The sequence below is a fragment of the Rhea pennata genome, chromosome 2 (assembly GCF_028389875.1).
Source record: "Rhea pennata isolate bPtePen1 chromosome 2, bPtePen1.pri, whole genome shotgun sequence".
In the NCBI taxonomy this organism is placed as follows: domain Eukaryota; kingdom Metazoa; phylum Chordata; class Aves; order Rheiformes; family Rheidae; genus Rhea; species Rhea pennata.
The window spans coordinates 25,458,514-25,484,848 of NC_084664.1; the positions used below are offsets into that span (position 1 = coordinate 25,458,514).

At 37.0% G+C, this 26,335-nt stretch overlaps 1 protein-coding gene across 7 annotated transcripts in view; it reads left to right on the forward strand.

Annotated features, from left to right (window-relative positions):
• Nucleotides 1–26,335, forward strand: part of CDK14 (cyclin dependent kinase 14) — a 335,131-nt gene that overhangs the window by 217,502 nt on the left and 91,294 nt on the right. For 5 of the 7 annotated variants that reach the window (XM_062569095.1, XM_062569097.1, XM_062569096.1 and 2 more), the window contains 2 exons: nt 7,269–7,332; nt 22,980–23,028. In XM_062569095.1, coding sequence (XP_062425079.1) covers nt 7,269–7,332; nt 22,980–23,028 — 113 coding nt within the window. Of the gene's footprint in view, nt 1–7,268; nt 7,333–9,951; nt 10,002–12,285; nt 12,371–22,979; nt 23,029–26,335 lie in introns of those variants that run through there. The other 2 variants (XM_062569098.1, XM_062569099.1) reach the window with 2 other exon arrangements.

The window sequence follows — 26,335 nt, forward strand, 5'->3', positions numbered from 1 at the left end:
TGTATAGTACATACCTGGAATTTAAATGAACCAGCTGCTGAGCCAGCACAGCAGGGTTTACGGAAGTACATTTTGTAAAAATCTTCCATAGATTTTTGCCTTTTATTTCTTTTTCCATTAAAAAAATCAATAAAAGGGACATATTTAGGAGAGGACTGCATCTGTTTGGGTGGGCTATTCCAAAAGCCTCACAACATAAAGAGGATAGCAAATACAAATTGCAGAATGTATGCCTTTCTGTACACTGTACTGTGCTCTGTAAATCAGAGCAGATTTTAAGCAATACATAAATAAGTGAGACTTGTGAGCAGGAACTCCTTTTGGCAGAAAATTACTTTGATCCTTCATGTTCACAATGAAAGAAACAGCTCTGTTTTCTCCCAAATGGTAAGGAAGAGACTTCTCACCACAGAAGAAGCACAAAGAAGCAGGTGCTTCTTTGCACGAGGTCTTCCTTAGTGAAACAATTCCAACTCTGTAACTTTATTTGAGTGCTCACAAGCAACAATGCCAATGCAAAGGCTCACTTGCCTTCTTGCAAGAGAGAAGAGGAATCTGCTGAGGACATCTTATGCATGAGGTTCCTCTCCAGTCTTTTCCTCATCTACAGCATCAAGGTGTATAAAAGTTTACAAGGATTCTCTTCTTCTTCTTAAGAATCAGTCTCAGCCTACTGAGCTGTCCTACAGCTTCTGCAGCTCCAAATGCAGAAATTGAAAATATATAAGTCTAGTTTAATGTCTGGGATGTTTTCTTTCTGACATTTAGGTTGTTTGCTGGTTGAAGGAGACAGCTAAGCACAGGGAGAAGGAAAAGCTGGAGTGACAGGTTCCCAGTTCTGCTGCTTCACCCCTCTGTAGCAGGCAACAGCCCTCCCAAAGTAACCCTCATTTCGTTTCTGAGCTAAAAAGTATCTCCTTTCACATGTACTGTGGTTTTATATTAACTTGTAATTTGGCTAAATTGTTACAAGTTCTCAGGAGTTTGGGGAAATGTGCAATCTCTGCTGGGAGTCTGCCCCTTTCCTCACTTTCCATTGCTAGTCTCACATCCCTTCTCTACAATATAGGCCTCTCTGCTTTCAAAATAAGTTTGTCAAATCTTATTTTCATAGTGTTTTTATTATTTATTTGTTTCATTCATAGAACTGGTTTACTAAAAATTACTAAATCATAAAAACCAGTTTATCCTACCATGTGAACATTTATGAAAGTAGTAAATTACTAAAATAGGATGTTATGATAGGATATTGTTACCATCTTAACTGATAGACCTTTTTTCTAGAGAACAATGAGGTTACTTTTTCACTCTGCATGAGAAACCTGGAACATCCAATACCTTCCAGAACTTAAAATTTGTATCTAATGAGTATATAAATGCATAACACACGCTGATAGATTTACTGTCCCTTAAAGAAACTGAACCGCTAAGCTCCTGATGAAAAGAAAATACTGGTATTGAGACAACTCCATTTTTATCTCTATCTTTTGGATATTAAACTTGACACTCAGCTGTCATCCATCGTGCCCAGCAGAGTAGAAGGAAGCATAGCTGGAGTTGTCAGTCATCAGACTCTGAGTCAGTGTGCATAATATACAAACAGTCACTGAATCTTTTTTAACTCATGCTAAGACCAAGTGCTAAGCTGAAGAAAGTGTCTACCTTTAGTCCCCACTACAACACATACTTTCCGCTCACTGATGTTACTGGGTGGTAATACAACACACTCACTGATTGTGGAAGAAGATATTGTCAAGATCTACCTTAAAGGTGAAACCTTAGGAGGAGAATGTGACAATAGCTGATCATTGGAAAGCTTTTTCATAGTCTTCCTTTTTTTTTCTGCCTTTGGTTATGGCAGATTTTGAAAGCAAATAGAAACAGGAAAGGCCTTGGCAAATGGCTCTTCACCTTTTGAAGAGCGAAAGAGAGAGAGATCACATAATCTCCTCTCCAGAGAGGATGGAGAATTTTACTGGTAGCTGTATGGGTGGAAGAGCTGCTGTAGGGCAACCCTGGAATTTGTGCTGCTCCTCAAGAGCCAAGTCTAAAACCGTAACTTAACCTTTCCTTTAACTAAAATGAAGAGGGCTCCTAAGTTTTTAACTAAATTGAAAGTTTAATGAGAAATGTATGTTTTGCAGAACATAGCAGATTTTTCTTGAAAAACAAAGCAACTGAAACTTCTGAATCTCTCTCAAAAGTAACAGATTGCTAATGTGGAAATGTCCCTGCTATACTCATTCTCTTATTCTCTTAATTAATTAAGTTTTCTTCCTCAAACAGATACAGTCTCTCATGATGCATGACAGCCAAAGAGTCACTAAATGCAGTATGTTTTACCCAGACAATAGGAAGAAGGAAGAACAGAACAGAACCCTTGATAATTTTGGAAGGAAAAAAATAAAGTAAAAACATTTTCAAAATAAAATTCAAAAATAAAGCCATTTTCAACAAAAACATCCTTAGATACACTCTCCTGAGATTTTTTTGACTAAATTTTGCTTATTCATCAAGTTGACCTAACATGAAGAAACTTGAAAATTCAGCATATTGTCTAGCCTGGTTTCCATAATTTTTGTCTGAGGAGAGGCAGCTCATTTGCATGCTGGTCTTGTTTTTTGTTCTGCTTTGTTGCTGCAAAACCCTGAATAATACCACTGAGTGCACTCTCTTTGTCTTGCTGAACTGCAGATCATTGCCTTTCTTGAGGATCACCATATCTAATCAGGGTTAGACCATAATTTCAATAATATACAGCTCTGTATATTCAAGAGCTGTAGTGCGAATGGAAATGCTTGTTCTTTACTAAGCACTTGGGAAAGAGCTGATGGGAAATGTTTGCACTGCTGCTCATCTCACAAGAGATTCAGATGGCTTCTCTGGACAAATTGTTATCCAGAATGACCTTACTATGTGGTAGTAATAGCAAGAGTTTTTACCTTCTAAGCAGAATACAGGACAACATGACTAACTGGGTTTATAGACTGGCATAATACTGACCATAAAATAATAATTTCCTTGGACACCGGGAAGCCTGTTAAGTAGGTGAATGATGAGTCTTTGTAAAACAGATATAAAAAGCAAAATAACATTTTTTTCTTAAAATTTAAGGCAGTACGATAGAGCTTAATATATTATATTGCCTTTCCCATGCAAACTTTCTTACTTACATGTAGACATTTGAGCAGCGGGTTCTGCTTTCATAACTTTCTGTGGATTGGTATTGTCAAACTGTAACAAGGTCAACTGGCAGTAAGGGTATTTGGCCCTCAGTACCCTGATGTATTGTGAATCTGTTATTTTCAAATAAATAGATTCTCACTATGCAAATTTGATTAGAATCTGGTCCTGATTTTGAACAGCAAGTTCAAATGAGAAGTAAAGGTCATTTTATCTTGTTGTTAGGGAATAAATGGGCCCAGGGTGTTTCATGTTATAACTGTATATAGTGTGGAACAACAAAACCCCAGTAGGCTCTGAGGTTTTCATGCAGAATCTGTAACGATAACAAATATGGAATTCCTTTCAAATTTGAAAACTATAGATTATATTTATGTAAGTGATTCAATTAAACAGAGTATCAAAACATGCAAGTTGAATGTTCACTTTATTGACAAGCAAATTCAGTCACTTCTAGAGAAAGTCTTATTCTTTCAAACAGCCCTCATGGTAAATAAAATATTATTTCTGTAGCTGAACTGGGACTTGATTGCTGTGACAATGGTGTTTATTTTCATGTTTTTGAATAGGCATAAAATAGAAATGAAAAAGAAAACAGAACTCTTGGTGGCATACTTGAGACTTGAAGTAAGTGGTGGACCATGAAAGGCTGGTAGGTCAGCTGTAGGAAGTTGTCCCAGGCTGGCATGTCTCTTATGTCTTCCTCTTCTGCTGGCAGTGGTAAGGTTAGGCTTGCTCTCCAACCCTGGCTAGAGAACCAGGAGGTTACTAGAGCAAGATCACCCATATGATGGGTTAGGTGTTTTTCTGTGATGCCAAGGTGTTACCATTTTTTTGGTCTGAATAACCACTAGAACTGCTAAGGGCTAGTGTTTGGGAGTAAAAGCAGAAGCCTATTGGACTCCCTTCCTCATCTGGCTCCATTTTCTGTTTTGATCCCTTCATTCTCTTTTTAAGCTCCCAAACAGGGCACTGTGGTGTCATATGAATTCCACATTATGCTTTATACCTGCATTAGCAGGTATCAAAACTGAGTTCTTTATGTTGACTTATCACACTTCATAAAAATGGGATCAAATCACTTGATGTTGATATACCTCAGGACAGTGACTATTTCATCTTAACAAAAACACAGTTATTTCACTGTTGCTGCCTTCTTGTTGATTGATAGTTACATACTGCATATTTCTGAATTGTTTATGTTATAAATTGTATGGCAGCAGGATGATCTTTATACTGTTTGTACAATGCATTACAAAACAGTGCCTGGATTCTTGTCTTTGTCACCGTGTGTTCCTACCTTGGCATTCAGATGATAGAAAAACCTGTTAGTTACTAGCCTGACAGCTACTCTTGCAATATACAAAGGTTGGTAGAAACGTTGGTAAAAAGGTTGGTACAAATGTTGGTGAAAAGGTACAAATGTTGTAGGTAGTTCGACAACTCCATTGCACAGAACTGATTTGTAGCTGGCTCTTAAATGCTGTGACAGTAGATGTACTGTAATGTTGTTATAGAAAAGGATTGGAAAAGTCATGAAACAAAAAGCTGTCATGCAAGACTGATTACAAAAATGATCTCTCATCAAGCCCTTTGTTTTGAGCCTCATGTTACCTTTAAATTGGAATAAGCCATGTCTCATCTCCAAGTTCTACATTACATTGATTTGATAAATGTTCTACTTTTCACTGGAAGTTTCAGATTTTTTGACTGGCTTTAATATTCCTCTGTGCAGTTAATTAGCTGCCTCTGTCTCATCTAAAATAATAGACAATTAAGAACATAAGTTTAGAAGGATGTCCTAATTTTATTTTATTTATACTGTTTCGTGAGAGGCTTTTCCTTTGATTTGTTAAGATATGCTACAAAGTTGACAAGCATATTTTCTGATTTAAATTGAGAGTACTTAAGTAAGAATCTCTATTTCTGATCCACGGGCTCCCTCTCCTGGTCTTGGAGATGTATGTCACCATCCTAGTAGGGGTTTGGTTTCTACTGAAGCCAGTTATTTGCAAAAGCAAAATGCCTTGCTCATGATACAGGTGACACATGTCAGCGGTGTCTCCTAACTTCTTGTTCTTTGTTTAGTCGCAGAACTACCCTCTCCCGAATAGCAATAGCGGAACAAATACTGGTACTGTGAGGAATCAGGGTTGCAGTGTCCAACTCTTCTGTTCAAATACTAATTAACTCATGCTTCATAATACGGAAAGCAATGTTCTGCAATAAAATTTATGAATAAAATCAGTGACCTTTTATGTCCAAATAACTATGTGAAATTATTCTGTCTAATTGAATTAATACTGTCATCTTTGTTTCTGTGACACCTTGGACTCTTGCTTTCAACTCCTGCTGGTCATACATCAACTAAAGTAGACTATTTGCTTGTTGTATTTGTGGTGTTAGGCATGCTGTAGAAATGTGATCTTTAAATTGATATTCTCAGGTTAGAAATAACATCTACATTAGTATTGTAAATTACTTAACAAACTTCAGGCTTTGGAGTCATAAATATACAAAATATCTTGTAGAACAACTTATATTTATTTATCATCTACTTCTGCTTTGAGTTTTTAAGTCGATTTCTAAATTTTATGAAATATGTTCATGGCAGACTCAAAGCAAAAGTTTTGGTGCTGTGGCTTCCCAATATAAAAAAAAAAGTTATTAAAAATTTTTTGTTAAGCTTTAATTTATAGACAAGAGCAGAATTTTACATAGCTTAATGAGTGCAGCAATATTCTAGAGTGGGCCTTCCTTTAATGCTCTCAGTGCACATGTATGTTGCAGCAGACACGATAAAAAGCTCGGCTCCAGATGACTCAGAGCATAGATCTTGCAGCCTGCTCTGAAGTGTCATAAGTCTCTGCATATTGAACCAAAGAATTTCAAACTAACTTTGTGCCTATTTTGTGCCTGGTGCAAATAACTGCGCGTTGTCACAGTGACCTGAGCTGTACAGATCCAAAACACTTGCTCAGGAAATTTGCAGTGTAGATAGTGGCAGGGCTGTCAGGGGAGCTTTCATACATTTATGACACTGCAAAACCAGCACTACATTGGTGTGAAATGCTTTCACTTTAACGTATCAACTATTTTTTCCAGGGTCTGAGTTTATAACAAATATTGAAAACAATCCCTAGAATTTTCATTCATATTAGAAATTACATGAAGATTTGTAACAAGAAAGATTCTGATGCTGAAATACCAAATCTCATAAGTCATTCCAAAGTCTATTTCTAGAGCTGCTGTTTTAAGTGTTCCTCTCAGCTCCACTTAAAGCAAGTGTTGACAGTTGTGTCTCATGAAGCAAAAACAGTTTGGGGAGAATTAATTATAGCAGCTCCCTCTATTTATTTATTATGCTTGCCGAAGGCACAGGGGGGTGACCTTTCTGTGTGAGCAGAGGATCTAAGATGCACTTGAGAAATGTTAAGCACTTTGCTGCTAAGTTAGTCTGAGTGAAATTACAAGGAGGAGGATAGCTGAAGTGCATAAAAACAAAGCATAATGCATGAGTCAATAACATCAGTATTTCCTAAAGATTTTCTGTTTTTATGCATACTACCTCCATTTAAAATAAAACTATTTGTTATGTGTTCTCGTTCATGCTCTGCTTTTGGTCAGCTGCTTTATTGGCTCTGTAAATCTTCTGTCCTAACATCTGTTAGGTATCTGTTCAGCTTATTTAAGCTTACAAGGATCTAAGTGATCTTTGAGTTCAAAAATCTAGGCTCTGTTAACATCAGCAATCTGTGATGTACAAGTAGGTTGACACTTCTCAGTGGAAAGTAGCTTTAACATGTATGGGTTAAACTGGCAATCTGATTTCCTGACTGGAACAGAGCCCTGTTATGTGCTTTGCTGGCTCACAAGCATCTTGCTTTGTGACCATGGGAATCCTTGGACCTTTTAACACTTCCCCTTCCCACCTCCTCTCTCCCAATTATTAAGCATTTTTAAGGTTCAGATTGTAAGGTATGGTGAGTTCTTTAAAGGAGTGGCTTTATGCGTATGCTATGAATTGTCAAGTATCTTCCATTAAAGCAGTATTTTTTTTCTTTTCTTTTCCTTTTTGTGCACAGATACTTGGAACACCAAATGAAGATACCTGGCCTGGTGTCCACTCTTTACCCCATTTCAAACCAGGTAAGTCTAAGGACCAAGTTAATCCAAATTCTCCTCTCCCTGGTAACACAAGACACAGGTGTAATTACTGTTGTCACAGACTGGAAACTAGGTTGTGAAGACAACCCAGTGTTATTTTTGGCAGGTTCCTAATTTATTAATGAACCTCTACAGTGCTGCTTCAAAATGATCCAACAAGCAGTACACAAACCATAATGCACTTACTCTAGCTGTTCACATTTTATTGGACTGTGTGTGTTCTTCTTTTGTATAATTTCTTTTAATTATTTCCCTCATTTATTACAGTAAGAGCACTGATCTGCTTACATTCTCCTGCCATATTTTGCTGCTAGGTCTCTTACGTTTCATATTGCTGGTAGGCTGATTTTCAGTCTTTTTTTTTTTTTTTTTTTTTTTTTTGTCCACAGCAATATGAAAGATAAGATATAGATAGACAGATAAACATACACACAGAGACACACACGCATGCACACACACACACACACTTACACGCACATAAGACCAATGAATGAGCAGGAGACATGTTGGCTGGTGAGCATGGTGAGCATGGTCAGATACTGGAACAGGTTGTCCAGAGAGCTTTGGTGTCTCCATCCTATTGAAAACCTGACTGGACAGGGGCAAAGGAACCCGAACTAGTTGGACCTGCTTTGAATGGGTGGTTGGACTATGTGATCTCCAGAGGATCCTTTCAGTATAGATTATTTCATGATTCTGCAATTAAAGCATCAGGCTGAAAAGTATTAATTAATGCAAATGATAGAGAGGGATACTAGATGCTTTCATGTGAAGCACTTAATTGATTTCCAATATATTTTAGATGAATCTTCAACATATAAGCATATACTGAAGTCTTACTGGTGACCTATCCTCCCTCTGTATAAACAAAGTAGATGACAGGATTAATTCAGGAGTCACATTTCAGATGTCCTCCCCCTTGCAGGCCTAAATAAACTCTCAGTAAACTCTGGGTCTCCTTTATTGCAGACAATATTGCTTTTAGCTTTTCTCATAAACTATTATAACCTGGCATTCTATAGCATTTAAAACTAATTCCCAGTTCCTCTTCCAGATCTGATCTAATAAAGATGATTCCTTTTTCAGTGCAGCTAGTCTCATTGGTCAGATCTGCAGTATCACAGTGGCTTCTTTGGGGTAGCAAAGAAGAGGGAGATGGGGCAAAGGAGTTGACAAGGACAGAAATCTAGGCACCCCTGAAAAAGAGAGAGAGAGAAATGAATATATTGGACTTATTGATGATAACAACACCTAACTTTGAGAAAAGGGAAGGCAGACCACTTTCTGGAATATTGTTTTTCATTTTCTGTCCTAGTGCTCTCATATTTAATACTTTATATGTAAAATCCCTCTCTAGTGAATTACTAGAGAGATCTTCTTAACAACTACAGTTTTTCACTGTCACTAAGTTTACAGACTTTTGCATTTCTAGTCCTTGATACTGATCACAAGGCAAGTATGAGTAGCCTTCAAGCACTGTTATGACAAAAAGAATCATTTCCATAAATGATTTCTTCTAAAGAGTATTACTAAATTTTAGTTCTGCAGTAGGTAACAGGCTCTATTATTGCTGTTTAAGCAAGTTCATAATTAAATAAGCAATGACTTGGTTGAAATATTTGTCTGTAAAAATGCTGTTAAAAGACTTGGACCTAACATCCCCAAAAGATCTGATGTGAAGAGAATATGAGACACAGATATTTACCATAAAATACATACATTTTTCAGTCATAGCACATATCATGATAATAAATCTAAAGAGTCTTTAATCTGACTCCAACAAAAATAAGTCCTGAAATGTAAAACCAAATGCATATACATGGAATCTTTACAAAAAATACTGTTTTTTAAAAGAATATTCCAAAGACATTGTTCTTACCCAAGAACTTTGAAGGTAAGGCAAAACCCTGCAGTTATTGGTGTACATTTCTTGAGCTTGGCCTTCTTTTTATTATTCTGTTTGTTACAGAAATGTTTCAAACGGTAGATGGCAGCCAAGAAACTTCCCAGTTTAATTCTGCTCTTTGACTTCCACGGGTGTTAAGGGATATGGGTTTATTACTATAGCACATCAGGAAATAAATCCACAGTAGGCAGTTCATTAAATCTAATTTTTAGATAGGCATTGTGTTAGATTTGCTCTTATTTTCTCTATTTTAGAGTATGGATTTTGTCAGCTGTGAGTGCGTACTAGTTATACAAATGCCATATGGGGAGAGGAGGAAAGATACCTGCAAGACTGAGCGCGATCACTTGGCATTTTCAGCAGTTCTGCATGGTGTGCTCTTTGTTCTCTCGAATCCCTTCCACCTCTGTGAAGTTTGCAGATTTGCAAGTCAAAGTAATTATTATCCTGGCTGGCAATTATTTAATCTTTCTAGGGGCTGCTAATGCAGAGTGCTCAGCTCCTTAATTCTCATACGCTGTGGAGGTCTGGGAGTGCTGCAACGGCAAAAGCTCTCTTCTGTCGTTGTATAGCGCATATGTGTTATATTCTGTACCCCTTACTCCTCTCCCCACATGTCCTTCATGGCCTTGGTAAAAAGCTATGTTTTTCTTATGTTTCCTGTGCACTGATATATATACATTTTTTTACTACAGCAGAAAGCATAATCTAATTGGACAAGCAAAAATTGTGTTATATGTGCCCCAAAAATGGAGTAACTGAACTTTTTGCTAGTAAAATGCGGAGTAGTTAGAGCAGCAAAACACATCACCTCTGTGGTCATGCTGTGATACCAGCACTGGAGGCAGATTCTGCACAAAGTACTCTGACCTGTGGACTGGGCTGGAATCGCACTATTTGCTCATGCTGTCAGGGTCATTGGTGCTGTTTAGTCATGGATACCAGGTTCTCTGTTGCTTCTTAAAACAAAATGCTTTCCCTCAAACCCTTCGGTGTGAAGCTGCGTTGTCTCTTTCTGCAGATGCTCAGCCAGCCATGCTCCCCTTCCTGTGGGTCTGAAATTGCTGCTAGAGCCTCTGTCTTCAAATCAGTTGCATCTTAGACAAAATTTTCTCGGTGTTTTGAACTGAAACACTCTTTTTTTCCTGACTTCTTTGGAGAAGAAGTGGTGGAGTAATGCTTTAATTTACTTCTCAGATTAATACGTTTTAAATGACTTAATTTTTTCCTTTCCTTAGACCCACAGTGCTATATAGGGAATGTGAAGTAGTCTCGTCAAATCTGAATGGATTCCATTGTTCTTCAAGACTTGTGAAATTACAGCACTTAAATATAGGTGATGTGGGGTTAACTTTGTTTCATCAGATAGCTAGTGCCAATGTTTAAAGATTGGGTGGAATCCCAATAAAGTAACTCCTATGCTTAGTGTGAACTGTGACTGTTAAGACTGATAGCTGCAAACAGTAAGTGTGATAGATTATTTGAGAAGTGTAGAGAATGCTAGTGATGAAAATATCAACATCCACTTAGGCAAGGCTTTGATGCTATAAACTGAGTTGTGTAAGCATAAAACAATAGAATATAACACAAAGTATCAAAAGAAATAGTTGCTGTAGTTAAAGGAAAAAATGCTGGAAGCATTAAATGGATGTGGAGTTGGTAAGACAAAGGAAGTGGAAACAAAATTTCATTGTATTTCTTGTTTGCATACAGAGCGAAGCAGCTAATTGTTATGCTGTGATTTGGTAGGATGCAGTCCTGTGCTGCAGGAAGCTAAGCCGATTTTAGTAGGAGAAACAAGTAATGTCTGAAAAACACGGCATTAGTCTCTTTTCCACTGGAGTAGCCAAGGATCTGATTATCATGGAAAGCAGCCAGTGCATAAACAGAGATGAGCTCTGACATCTTAATGTAGGGAAACTTTTCTAAGGCTGAGTAAGAGATCCTTTTCTAAGCCATAGGTGGCTCTAGATCAGCTAAATTGCTAACTTCAGAGATTTTAACAGCCTGTAATTGTGAGAATAAAGTTGTCATTATTTGTTTTGCCATTAAAATACAGATATTCTTACCTTTTTATCTGCCTGCTTTGAGATGTTGGATTACTTTCTATCTTACCAATATTGAAAACAATATGGGAGTTATACAAAGCTAAGTGTTGGCCTATTTTGAGATTTCTCTGTCCCTCAGCCTGAGTCCTTGTAGTTGGTGTTTGCAGATGTATACACCTGTGCACATAGACACACATGCACACACATCATACTTACTAAATCACTTCCATGGTTGATATTTTTTAAAGATTGCTCTATGTATTCGTTTGAAAATCCTGAAATTTGGATGTAAGGGCTTCCTCTGTGATTCACTTCCAAGCTGTTACAAGTGTTATAATCTTGAATGTGTCTTCCTGTACTTGCATACTACGAAAGAAACCCAGCAATTCAGAATCACTGTGAAAGTGAGTTATCTGTCCTCAGATAAGAAGGCTGTTCAAGAAAATTGTGAAAATGTTACTGATGTTTCAAAAAATTTTGAGGTTTCATCCAGCAATGAGCCCTGTGGTACAGGATATTGGATAGACACTGTATATGGTGAAAGTGAACTTAAGACAGATAACTTGGAGAACATATTTTCACTATTTATTGTTTTATTGCAATAGGAAGTGTGTGGATTTGCTGCACTAAAGCAGATCCAGCCATGGATTATCACATCACTGGATCAGTGTCTCAAGGAGCAAAATAAAAGCAGATATCCAGACATCCACTGTGTCTCATCTACACGAGTGGAAACAGAGCAGCATTCCAGAACTAGCTCCTTCATTACTAGCCTCATATCTGAGTCTTTCTGATCTTTTTGTATTATTATCTCTGTCTCCATTAAAATTCCCATTCTTCTTAGTCTGGAGTGTTATCTTCCTTTCTTCTCCAGACATTCTTTCTTCTGGATTCAGAGTCCTGTCCAAATAACTGAGCAAGATAAGCCTTTGTATCAACAACTGCACTTCAGTCTAGTTTTTGCTTTTCCTACATTCTCAGTTCATGTTTGGGATTGATGCTGTGTAATCTCTATCCTGGGAAGCTGAACCGAGATGTGTCAGAGGTTATCATCAGTGACCAAAATGGGAGAAGGTGAGATATGGTCAAAACATTACGGAAGATAAATGAGGTAATGGTGGCCGTGAAGAGATGTTAACTGTCAAGGAGAAGAAATAACTTGGTAATAAGGTTGAGATTGATTTATAATACTGATATAATCTTTCCTCTTATGTGTGATTGCTTTGGAGAAGTGAATACATTCTTTGTTACAAATCCACAGGCGTTTCCTAAATTTCTCTGAAAGCTTAGAAGTAGCTAATTGGAAGCATGGGACAAAGAGTTTTTGGTCCAGTTGAGACACTTCGAAAAGGGCCCTAGGACAGCTGTGCTTGTGGAGAATGTGAGAATGCTTTGTCATGTCCATGAGTTCAGTGTGCCTCAGTTTTCTTACAATACTAATTCTAGGTGAAACAAAGAGTTAAATATTTAGTATTAGGCTGATGGAGCCTGAAAATCACTGTTCAACAGACTATCAGATAGAATACAGAACAATATACTTGCAAAGACTGCCTTCTACGAGACAGTAAGAACATCTATTGAACATTTTTTTTTTAAAGAAGAGAATCACTAAAGTGAGCATGAAAAGAATTGGGAGAAAGAGACTGCTAAAGGAGAAAGCAGAAAGAAACTAGAAAACAGCATTCATAGGTAATACTGCATAACATGGAGCCTGCCAGTTGCTTCACAGATTTAATTAAGAAGCCTATGACCAACACAAACATTGCAGAGCTGATGCTCTGACTTAGGAATTCTGCTGTTCTTTCCAGATGATCAATAAATACAAGTTTCGTTTAGAAATAGAATCTCCTCTACCTGCATCTTAACAGCTGATTGATAGCCAAGTTTTTACAAAGGATTAAGTCTTCATTTAGAATAGGACTGGGTTGAGAGTCTGGGTTTTTTTTAACACAGATCCATGGAAATGCTGTTCATGAGAACATACAGCTTTTCAAACTTGCATAACAGTTTTTCCTATAGGGTTTCACCAAAGCCTGTCAACAATTTGTTATATGCTGAATCAGTATCTTGCCGGTTTGCATCTATACTAATGCCAGCAAATGTTTCCAGGCATGTGGGAGTCTGTGCTGCGAAACTGTGTGTGTGATCTCCAGCGCACCTTTCACTCCTGACTGCAGGCACTTCCAGACAATCCTGGGCACATGCTGGAAGTCAGTGGGGACCAAAGAGCACTCCCAGTAGGGAGTACACTTGGCACCAATTCTGGTGGGTGGATATCAGAGGGAGCTGCGATAGTATAGATGCAGGACATGAACTGTTGGCTTCTGGGCTTAACAGTCCCGGGCACATCTAGCTTACCAATGTATGTGCAATCTTAAGGACTCAGTACTTAAAGAAAGGAGGAAGAACTAAAAGAAAACTAATTTTGAATCTCTGTTCCTCTTTTTTAGTTTTGGCAAAATTGTATTATTTGGTGTTTTCTGAAATCTCTGGTATCTACAATCAAAAGGAACCAAAGCTGTCAGTGTTTTCACAGTTCTTCAAAAAAAATTACATAGAACTGAAAAGTTAAATAACTATTATACGTGCAAGGGACTTCTAAAAGGCAGAGTCATTTAGTATGGCGCTGTAATAAAATGCTCTGCTTTAGACAGTGCTGGCTATAAAAATTACTTTTTCTGTTGATGATTGGTAGAGAATATAGAAAATAGCTTACAGCTTCCTTAACACGTTTTGCAAAAAAATCAATAGTTTTGTTTATTGTGACTGCAGTTGACCAACAGTCAATTGTAAGAACTCGCTGAGAGTCACCTGAATTTTTTTTTCCAGAGGATTGAATTTATTCCTATCAAAATGTCGTAATCAATATTAAAGAATCCTGTCTTGATTTAAAATTAAGTTTATTGGTGATCAGAAATTTCAGACAATGATTGTAAAGCCATTGTATTATAGGGAATAATAAAATAAAGTTGTGCCAGATTAAACTGGAAGATTTTTGTGTTTGGATAGCTCTCAGTCTGAAAGCATTCCTTTAATAATATGGATGGCAGTAGCTCTCAATTATGTCTCAGTTACCAATCTCTTCAAAATCTCCATGGTTGATGGCATGAACCAGTTTTACTGATGAGAGAATGAAGTGAAGGGTTGGGTAGCTTCAACATTTCAAGAATAATAGTTTCTGCTCTGCAATGGCTGCGGATTGGGAAGGACAGAGGACACATGATGAGCTTGGTTTTGCACAGCTGCTTTCTTCACTTGAGGGACATGCATCTTCCTTATCTCCATCAGTCTCTACTCAAGAAAAAGATATTCTTTCAAGGGTGTGATAACTTAAAACACACAATGCCACTCACATGACTTTCTCCCCTTCCTCTTTACACTCACTGTGCTGTTTTAAAGCAGGAGTTTTTAAAGGGTGGAGGAGAAAGCAAGACAAGAGGGGATGGAGATAGAAGGCAGAGAATTGAAGTAATTTTTCTCAAGAGAAACCTCAGCCCCAATGAGGCCTTATCCTCGAGTACTGCGTCCAGTTCTGGGCTCCCCACTACAAGAGAGACCTGGAGCTACTGGAGAGAGTCCAGTACAAAGATGATCGGAGGGCTGGAGCATCTGCCCTATGAGGAACGGCTGCGAGAGCTGGGCCTCTTCAGCCTGGTGAAGAGAAGACTGAGGGGGGATCTTATCAATGTGTACAAGTACCTGAAGGGAGGGTGTCAAGGGGGATGAGAACAAACTCTTTCCAGTTGCCCCGTGTGACAAGACAAGAGGCAATGGGCAGAAATTGAAGCACAGGAAGTTCTGCCTGAGCGTGAGGGGGAATTTCTTCGCTGTGAGAGTGACGGAGCACTGGCACAGGTTGCCCAGAGAGGTTGTGGAGCCTCCTTCTCTGGAGATCTTCAAGGCCTGCCTGGATGCAACCCTGTCTAACATGCTCTAGGTGACCCTGCTGAGCAGGGGGGTTGGACTAGATGATCTCCAGAGGCCCCTTCCAACCTTACTGATTCTATGATTCTATGAAATAGATTTATTTATTTATTGCAAGCAGATTTGACAACCAAGAAAGCTAAGGTTAACTCATATGATTATTATGCAACTCCAGTTGTGATTGCACTTGTAAAAGCTCTAATTGCACATTAGTGCTGCAAATCACACTTGAAAATTTCAATTGTCAGCATGGGCACTTGCCTTTATAGCTTCAGTTAACATATTTTTAAGAATGCATCTTTAATAAAAAATAATGTATCTAAGTCTTGCATATTACAATACAATATTTGCCACTTTAGACATCTAGTTTGGATGTAAAGTGGATGTAAAGAAACCCCATTTAAAGAAATCAGTGTGTTAGACTTTTCAAAATATTAATTATGGTGATGTTTAAATATTTGCATTTAAACTAATCACATTCGGTTTTAAACAGAGAAGAACATTAATCAAGGAATGCATATTAGCCAGCATGTTTTGATTAACAACATAAAAAATGCCTTGAAGTCAAACGGCATTTTAAGTTTTTGGTGTGGACTAGAGACTGATTATCAATAGTGTTAAAAAAGAGCTAAAAAATCAAAATGTAGCCTGCTTCTAATTCCTTATGTAGCTTTTCTTGCCTATTCTAGGGTTCTTTCAAGGCAAATGTGGCAAAGGTGTAATAGTTCATGTGTTTTTCTGACTGATAAAAGAGAAAAAAAAACCCTCATCTTGTTTTATGTTACTTAAAATGCAAGTGCTTATTTTTTCAATCCTCACAGCAGACCAGTAGCTCCTTCAGTGGTCTGCTAATAAGCTCACTAGTGAGTTCTACTGAAATTCTCTTCTGTTTGAACCTGTCCTTGATGCGAGGCTGTCAGATGGAGCCTGCTTATCAGGCAGATAATGATGTTTGCAGTAGAGAGCATGTGGGTATATATGTGGGCGCATAAGTATGCACATATATAGTATGCATATAGAACAATAGTGATGCTATTGAGCAGTTGTCAGAAGGAAGTAAGAGGCAACATTTGTAGAAGTATTGTTATTTATAAGACTACTTAACATAGCTGGGTATAATGGATGAATTTTCAGGCTCAGGCTTCCCCTCCACCCCTTTCCTCCTGAAACTTCAGCCTGAGTACAAGTTGGGAGCAGTTGCTCTAAGGGCATAATTTGGTGATGCATTAGCTTTGTCAAATAAATGAGCTGAAGAAATTGCTTCCCTCTCCCACCTCTGATTTCTTACTTCTGCTTCCATTTAGTAGTTATTGCGGTGGCTTTGCTGCTGCTGCTGTTGGTGGGCACAATCATCTAAACCTTGGTGACACAAGAGGCTTGGAGAGAATTAAGCTCTGTAAGGTCAGGAGCAAATGAAGATTTAAAATGAAAACTTAAACCCACTTACTGCCAGAAGAATATATGTGCAGCTGCATCCGATGTCTCTGTGTTATCATTTTTAGTATCCAGTAGAGTGAATCTTGGCTCCTAGACTCATCTTTTGAAGGTATGCAGTGTATTAGCCTACATTTTTTTCTGTGTTCTTTTAAAATCTTGATAGTAAATAGCATGCTACAGCAAGATAGCAATTGGTGCTCCTGTCCATTAAGGACTGAATATTAGTACTGAATGCATATTTGCTTTTATTCATGCAGTCTTATGCAGAGATTACTTTACATAGCATGTAGTTATGAACAGACCACTTAATCAAAGTTTGATTAGCTTCTCCTTCTGTTTTAAGAAACAAATTGTAAATACATGCAAGTGCTATGATATTTAAACAAAAATTGAAGTCTTTTATTCCTCCTTTTGTTTCATGTAATGAAAAATCATCTTTAACCAATGAAATTCAGCACCCATGTGAAAACCTACCTCTTTAACACTGACACCTAGTTGCTAGTGTGGCTGATGAATGTATATTTGGGATGAAAATTCAGAGGATCAAATTTTATTTTCTGAATTTGTTCGCAAAAGACTTTCAGATATTTAAGTGTTTGCATAAAATAGATTAAAAGTATCAACCTTTTTATGTTAAATTTTGCATAAATTTGCTATGACTTTCTTCCATTGTTTTTATTCAAAACAAACACGTTTAATATCTGAAAAGATTTGAACTCTAGTGTATATTCTGACTATTTGAATTATAAAAAATCAAAATATGCTAGAGAAATCTTAATAAATATACAGTTTTTCAGGTTTCTTTAATCTAAATGTTGATGAAAGTGAGTAGCTACCTCCACAAAATGGTGTACTGAGTGTTCTTGACAGTGGCTTTACATATATTAGAATATGGTTATATGAGCAGATGATGATGTATGTGTCTATATAAAACATTTGCATGTGCCTGTTTGTCTTCCAGTTGTGAGTAAGTTTTGACTGCTCAGGCTCCCTTCCATATGTCTGGACTGTATCATACCTCCTGTGCTATTGCTGTTCATAAAGTGATTTCAGGCAAAGATTTCTTTTTTGTGTGTGTCAGCATAACTAAAATTAATGGGAATACGCATGTTAATTCTGCAGTACTTTCAGAATCTCACATGCAGTCAAGCTCCACTGACTGATATTATAAATTTTTGTGATCACATCAGTGATATCATCTGAAAAATAGACACCAAAAAGATACGTTTTGAAATATCATAAAATTTAATTTCATCTGGTAATATAAATGGCTGTATTGGAGAACCTGCCAATTCATCCTTAAAAGCTAAGTGATCCCAGAATATGTTGTATATTCTATAGATGAAAAGTCATTGGATTTGTGTGTGAGAGGGGAAGAGTTCTGTCATGTGGAAATGGCATAGAAAGATCACAGATTCTAAAGTAAGTATCAGAAAGAAATAAGTGTTTTTCTTGAAACATCATCTTGGCAGAGATGGCCGGGGTTGATGGCAGTGGAAGCCCTGGCTGCACCCCGTGGCCGTGCAGTCCGTGTCCATTGCTCCCTCTGGCACCTTGGCAGCTCTGTAGTGAGTCAGATCAGAGAATCTACTGGGCTGAAAACAAGCCCCAACACCACCCACTCCCAACCCGAGCAACCAAAACCATGATGTATTTCTTTGTGATCAGTGAGATGAACTGATTTTCTTTCCCAAAGCACAAGTCACAGACTGGGACAGGGAGAGGATGAAAACAAGTAGCACAGGAGTGCAAGGCTGTGGAAATCTGTTTTGGACCAGCTTGAGATGATGGACAGCAGTGTCATCAAAAACTAAGCTGTCAGGGGTTTCCAAGGGCAAGTAGGACAGAGGGAGTTATGGGCCCATCAGTTTGATACTGATCTATGGGACAGAAAGGTTGATCCAAGTCTTGGTTAACTGAAAACTGAAGGAAGGTTAAATAATTTTAATGAAGTTTTATGCAAAAATACTGTAAAACTAATTTTATATCTTATATTTGCAATTACAAATTTGGCTCGTAAGGGGATGGATGCAAAAAACTTAAGACTACTTAGTATCTGTTTGTGCAAACTGTTTTGATCAAAATGTGAATTTAGAATGGTGTAAAATCACACTTGCACAGGTAACTAAAATGCTTAATTCATAGACTTCAAAATGGATTTCAGTTTGTGTCTTTCTAGTGGTTTCTCACAAGGATTTGATTCTTGTCTATGCTACTTAATGTTTTAACAGTTTTAACATTACTATTCTTGGTAAAATTTGAATATGGCTCAAAAATCTGGAGAATGCTTAATGATAGCAGATGTCACTTATACAGAGTAACTGCCATTATTTAGCTGTTTTTCACAGTCACATATGTATAGCTTTATATTTGATAGTATTCAGTTAATCTAATAATAAAGAAACAGAGGTCATCCATATGGGTGGATGAGAGCAGTTTGCTGGGAAAAGTAACTCAGAGGAAACCTTGGGGTGTGATCGTGAGACTGAATTCCAGTTCGTGTGTTAACTGGACACAATCAAGAGATTCACAGCTAAAAGTTACCTCTTTATTTGCCTATGTTGTGACTATTATACTGGTGTTCGTAAGTATGTTATAATGTGCCTTTACAATTTAGGCCACAAAATGGGAGAGGATATGGAGAAGGATCATGGTGGAGAATTTTTTGTAGCATCTCTGTAGTTTTGGCAATTCTAAAATCAAGATTGGCTGTTTTTGTTACTCTCTTTTCCATTCTCTGAATAAGAATCAGTTTGGGGAAGTACTGAAAGCCAGGATATACATGAGGCTGAGCTTAACTACCTGTCCTGTCTGGTTTTCAGTCTGTGAATGTTAGCAAGCTTCTGGCTGGAGGTGTGGCCAAAAATTTGCATAGAGAAGTGAGAGCTATTTTTGACTGAGAAGTGGTTCCTTTGCTTATATGGATTTTAAAGAGAGGAGCTTCTCATCTTTTTGGAGTAGAGGGGATAGAGTTGTTATAAATGGTTTAAAAAAGCGAAGTCTGTAGTCATGCAGCAGATGAATGGAGCTTGAAATTAAGGATCCAGGGCTAGAATTTGTCTCTCTGTAGACAGAGGGTTTCACTCTTCCTGTGCTTTCCCCAGTCAATAAAATACGCTGTGTACAATACTTCTCAGCAGGTGTAGATTAATGTAGATCTGCTGAGATTGGTGTAGCTGTGCCAGTTTGAACCAGCTCAGCATCTGACCAAACCTATTGCAGAATGACAGGTGAAATCAAGATCTGTCTTTCTACAGATCCAGGTTAGCTTTTCAGCAATGCCTTCAGTCAGTTCAGTTCTCTTTCCACCGAGCACTTCTCTGCCCCAAAATAGACTAACATACAAGTCTGTACTTCATTAGCTGAACTCCCATGTGCATCTCAGCCTTCTTGTTAACAGCACTGTCTCACTGCATATTATTTTACAGTCCTTTGTCATGAAAGAATTAACAGTCTTATTGTTAGACTATTTAATAATAGGGTATAGAAAATATTCATTTTCTTCTTTTTTTTATGGGTCAATATTTTTAGCTGCTTGTATAGACATCTTTAATTCATATTTATAAACTTAAATTCAAGGGTGAGCTCAGATCCTGCTGTGGCCAATGCACGTTTGATATTGACCTTACTGGAGCTCAGACTCTTGAGAGCAGTAGCTGAACAAATACAATTTGAATTGTAATGTTCCTCTTTCTTGTATGTTTGGGTCATGTTTCCAATGCCAATGTGATGCTTCAGCTACTTGTTAAAGAATATGTAATTCAGTAGTGAATTCTTGTACTTAAAATCTATTCACAGGCACCAGCTCCTGTGCCGTGTTACTGGTACTGAGCCACGGTTGCACGTAATAATGATCCTGACTGCTTTGCCCACTGGAATTAAAGGTCTGCCGTGGTGTATTGTCACATTCATGGTAGAGCTATCACATGCAATGCGATTAAAAGGAGTTGGTGTGTCCTGTAGTTTTAATCTGGATGCCTCAGATGTGATAATTTATTCTGTTGTAAAGTGCATACAGCAAATTGTAATGGAATCTCTTCACTTGTTAGTCTCTGTAAGAATGCGCACAGCAATTTATTTGTTACCCTCTTTAATTCTTATTTTGTTCACTCATTGTAGTATCAAGACTAACCCGAGACTGAGAAAGAAATACGTTAATGGTTTAAATTTATTATCTTTTCTGTAGTTCCATAAGCTACGAAGTGCTTGGGATAACTGACCCTATCAAAATTGAGGACAGTATCAGTAGTGTGATATTTAATCTGAATGTTCCTCGAGTTCATTCTAAGTAATTTGGTAGCATTTTTAAATGAGTAATAGCTGAAAGTGGTTTCAGCGTTTTAAGAAATGTGTACAGAATTGGCAATAAAAATATTCTATTTTGGGAACTATGTGGACCAATATATTATTAGTATATATTTACTAAAGTACATAGCTATATATACTAATACATACAGCAATATAGTATGGAAGTACATGGAGCAATATGTTTTCTGTTAATAAAAGCCTTCAACTGTACCAAATGACGTATAATTTATTTTTTCCCAGAGCTCAGTCCAAAGAACAAGATATGTATCAGTGACAGAAATTTAGATGTAAATGGTTCGTATAATTTAAACTAATAATTTTAGTTTGTTGAGCACTGTGCAACAATAGCAAATCTGTTTAGAGGCTGAAAGTTGTCTCTTCTCTTAATTTCACTCTTAGTTCCTAATTTATCTTGCAGTGTAAATAATAAAATGGGGAAGTTGGCTAGGTACAATTTTAACAGTCATCTACAACAGTCAAATAGTTCCTAAGTGCAGAAACGTTGTTGGTAATACAAAAACTAAAACTAAAAGCCTTAATTTCTGTTTCTTGTGTTCAAGCTATATTTTAAAAGGCTTTACTCATGTGACTATGTAGTTTAGGGATTCTGCTGAGAAAATTGTTTGAGTAAATTTAGATACAACATTACAAAAGTGATATTTATATCAGTGCTAAAATTAGTTATAGTGATGTAGCTTCCAGTTTCCTGTATGCTTGTGATATTGATATATGTCTAGAAGGCAGTGATTTCATTGCTTTGATTGTGTCAGTATGGTTAAAGTAGCAAAACTTCCAAATGTGAAGTGGCCCTCAGATAGAGTTTACAGGGTTAGTAGTTACCGAAAATTTTGATAATGAAGTCGGTGAGAGCTGACATTTTTCTATACATTTTTTAATTTAAAAAGAAAAAAACAGATGTAATAAAGTTATCCATATTGATGCTTGCATTTTTGAATGTTGCGTAGTTTATAATGTACATTGTTGCATCTTCAGAACTTACTATATTGATATAAATCCAGTATACAAGTACAGGAATTTGACCAAAAAGAAGAGTTTCATTTATTGTTGTTTTGCACAGTAAGATGCATATATGTAAAATATTATTGTAAATGTATAGTACTCATTAAATGTCAAAGTTGGGGTGAAGGGAAAGCAAAATTGAAAATGTTTTTGATATTTTATACAATATTTTCTAAATATAGAATTTCTTCAGAGCAATTAATGCCACCACATGAGGGCAGTTGGCTGGGGCAAGTTGGCATGGCAGGATTTCAGTGTGATGAGGCTTCAGGGAAAATGCTTGTATATTCTCCAGGCAAACAGCATTTGTTTCTTCCTGACATGTACTCAAAGGAGTAACAGAGTGCTGGCTCTTCACTTCTGCAGCAGTTTCATCGCATCTTCCCCTCCTACTCAAGAGCAAGCATCTTCTTGATACTGGGAGGGAAAATATTTACATATGAACTTAAGAACTTAATGTTTGAGTAAATAGACTGTCATTGTACTTGTTACCTCTGTTGATTATTTATATGCATTCTTTAGAAAATGAAAGTTTATGTGGCCACACCATTTTGGTTGTTCCTGTGCAGACCCACACTTCCTCTTACACTTTCTGAGAAACGTGGAATTGTAATGGGGAGGTACCAGAGAACTGTATTTGTGATGAAGAAAAATAGAGTTAATTTTAGATTTCAGGTGTCCTTTCTTTCTTCTTTTTCCTAGCAGGCAAAAGTACTTGAAAAGTAGTTGTAAAACTTAATTTCTGTTTCTAGTGATGCCAAAGTAAATGAGTTTCATGTCATGATGTCTCTTTTTTACAATTTTTTTTTTTTTGCTTTGTTTGTGTTCATATAGCAATTGTTCTTACGCTTTTTTTCTTTCCCTGTCTCCCAACTTGAGCTGCAGTAATTATAAGAAGTGGTGAAAACTGACAATAGATGAGCCTATTTGAATAAATTCCAGTTTTTAGCATAAATAATTGAATGTCTCTCTTTTTTTTTTTGCAGAACGGTTTACACAGTACAGCCCTAAAAACCTTAGGCAAGCATGGAATAAGTAAGTCTTTTTTTTATTACTCTTTTGACTTTTTAAGGATATAATTCATGCCAAGCTAAACTTATCATTGTTAACTTAAAATGGATTTATCCTTTTTAACTACAGTACAAATGTGGAATTATTGAAGTATTATTCTTTCCTGTTTCTATAAATTTTGAATGTTCTTTGACTTGCCAATTTTCTGTAAACAGGGAGGAACTGACTAGTCTAATATTTTCGTGGGTATGCCAATTGTCAAGTTTCCCGAACTCATTGAAGGATGTTGTATTGTTGCTTTGAATCTTGTTTTCTCTGTTCTGCTTTAACAGCTAAGAGACTTTTTAAATAATCTGTTTCTGATCAGCTCTAAGATTTGTTTCCAAATAATCATCCGCTGTTGCAAGGTCCATCTGCTCACTGCTGTGAGCTAATGACCATATTGTTATATATTTTAATTATCTTGGTTGAAAATGTCAATATGAATTCACCTTGTTTTTTCTTTTTAATGTTTCTGTAAATTGTCTCATCTGCATCAGACAGACCTGATACAAAGGTATTGTTCTCAAAATGCAGAAAGATTGCCTATTAAGTCAGGAATACCCAACCAACCATCTGTGTAAAGTCTACTAGAAGATTTCCCACTGCACAGTTTACGTAGACAGAACAGTTGAGCAGCACTGCATTGAGCAGTTAACATCTTTTATATTTTGAAGAAAGCATACACACTTTGGGTTGTATGAGCAAGATAACAGCTGTTTCCACAAAAATTATTAGAATATTTCTCCAACCTCTTCGACTAAAATTCTTTGCAACAGGGCTGAGCCTTTGCTGTACTAGCATTACTCTGCTTTCTGATACTCATTCCCAGCTTCAGTGTTGGTGCCAATTGGCTGTGTTGTTGGTAGTTTACCAGGGAGATAAGGGCAAACTCAACAGGAGACTGAAGCATCTCCTCCCAGTTTACCACTGCAATTGAAGATAGAAAATGTTTTGGTGAAAGGAGGGTAGAGGGACAGTGTAGTGGTTATCGTATCAGTTTTACGTGCTGAAGGTCCTGGGTTCAAGCCCCAGTGGAACCTGCATCAGGAAATCTTTGAGGGGTGGGACTGGATAATCTCCAGAGGTCCCTTCCAACCTTGCTGATTCTGTGATTCTGTAATTATTCGATTTAACTTCCTTGTTAGAGTGGAATAAAGTTGCTGGTAGAGTTAAAGTCAGAATTCTCCTCCAAAATCGTCATTTCTTAGCAATGCAGTGTGTGTACGGCTGCACAAATCATAGCATAGCACAGTTGTTTTCCCAACATGTGATTTGGTTTTTACTCATTTTTCAGTACTATTTATTCCTTCTCCTTCTGCTCCTTTCTACCCAAATATAGTCCCAAATTCTGGACTGAAACACATAACCAATTTTCTTTTAAAACAGTCCCATTTGAAATTGTGCTTAATTGAGAAAGGAGAAATCTCCGTTGATGTAACAGGACATAGTTAAATTAGATGTGATACCATCAAATGTTTGTCATTTGAGTCAGAACCTGTTGCTCCCTCAGTGCTGGCTGTCTCACATGCTGCTGCTGCTTGCTCCACATTACTCCGGGATCCTCTGTTCCTAAGAGTAACTTTCCTGCAGTAAGACACTTAAAGCTGGCAGAGGTGAAGCCAGTGTATTCACAAAGGTTAAATTCAGTTACCTAAGCTAATCTTTTTACAGTTTGTGGAAACATTCCTGGCACATCCAGTTCAGACTGTGAAACTAATTTGGTGGCTCTCTTGGAAGAGACTATATCGTATTTATAACAGAAGGAGTAGTAGGGAGATTAGCGTCACTTAGGTTACAGTTAGCTTTTGTGAATACCTCATACAGCGCTGCCAGTTCTTTTTTTTGTTGTAGGCGTCTTGTGAAGTTTGACTCTATTTCAGAGTCTTGCTTCTTGGAATAATGTAATTCCATGGAAGTCATAGCTTTCATTTAAAGGTAAGTTACTAGAATTACCTATTTCCTGTCCTTTAACAGCAAATGAACGTGCAAGTTCATCTTTTCTTTGAAAGCAGTTAATGAAATTCAAACGCTTGGAAGAAGCAATTATATTACAACATAGGCAATTAGATTTGGATTGGGAAAGAGGGACAAGGAAACTAATACTGATGTGAATGTTTTTGCTTGGGGGCACATGTATGTGTGAGTAATGTGCATAGATACTGGCACACTATTCCATCCATTCTGTAGGCTTGGACCTTTAACAGCAATTAGTCCTGTAACCTGGAATAACAAATTTTAATTTAGAAAGTTACTCTCTTGTATTTTTAAAGGAATTGTGTGTTAAATTTCTGTTTTCTTAAAATACAATAATAGAACAAAAATCAGTTTGCTTAAAACAAGCCCTCTATCTCTGAGACTTCGTAATTGGCACAGGTTATGATCACATCACAGGCTGATTCAAATAAGACCAGAGCCTCTTCATTTCTAAGAAACCTCTTCAAAAAATATTTATACATTTTCAATGCTCCGTGGATAAAGGATTTGCAATTTTTCAGCATCAATGAAGAGACTGAGAGACTGAAAGTAATGACAATGCACAGAATGCAATCATATATGCAGTTCTACTACAATAAGGAATTTTGAGCACCCCAAAATTGTGTATCATTTACATTCAAAATGTAAAAGCTTTTCTGTTTTTCTAGTTTAAGTCTCTATCTGTTCTCTGTAGTAGAGTTCTGTTGCTTGCGCAGCTGTAGTTAAGAATGTATAAATGTTTCTATTATAGATATTGTGTTCTCAAGGTTTTAAAATTCAACTATAAAATTTATCATAAAAAATCCTTCATAGGCAGACTGATTCGTTCTAAAAATTTTCTTTATTAATGTTTTGAAAAGCAGCAATCTCTAATCTTAGAAATTCCTTATCAAAATCCTGATCCAACTTGCTGAAGACTTCTGGCTTTTGTATGCACAAAAATGCTTTACAAAGTTGCTTAACTTTGAATTTGATGGGTATACTTACTAATTTCAATGGTATCATTTCCTGCTATTAAATTAGGGATGGACATCAGTCTTTGCAACACAGGAAAATGTTTTAGAAAATCTCTGATGCAGTCTCTATACAGCATTAAGTATGTATTTTTATATGTATATTCTAAAGCATACGCCAGGATGTTTTAAAGTATGTAACTGTATCTTTAAAAAATATTTTAATTTGAGAGAGAAGATTATCTAAATGTTGACTTATAATTGATGCAGCTACATTAATTTCTGCACTCCCAAGATGCAGTAGAGATTTCTGCCCAGTGCTTTTGGTGCCAAACAGGATCAGGACCATGGCACTCTGTCAT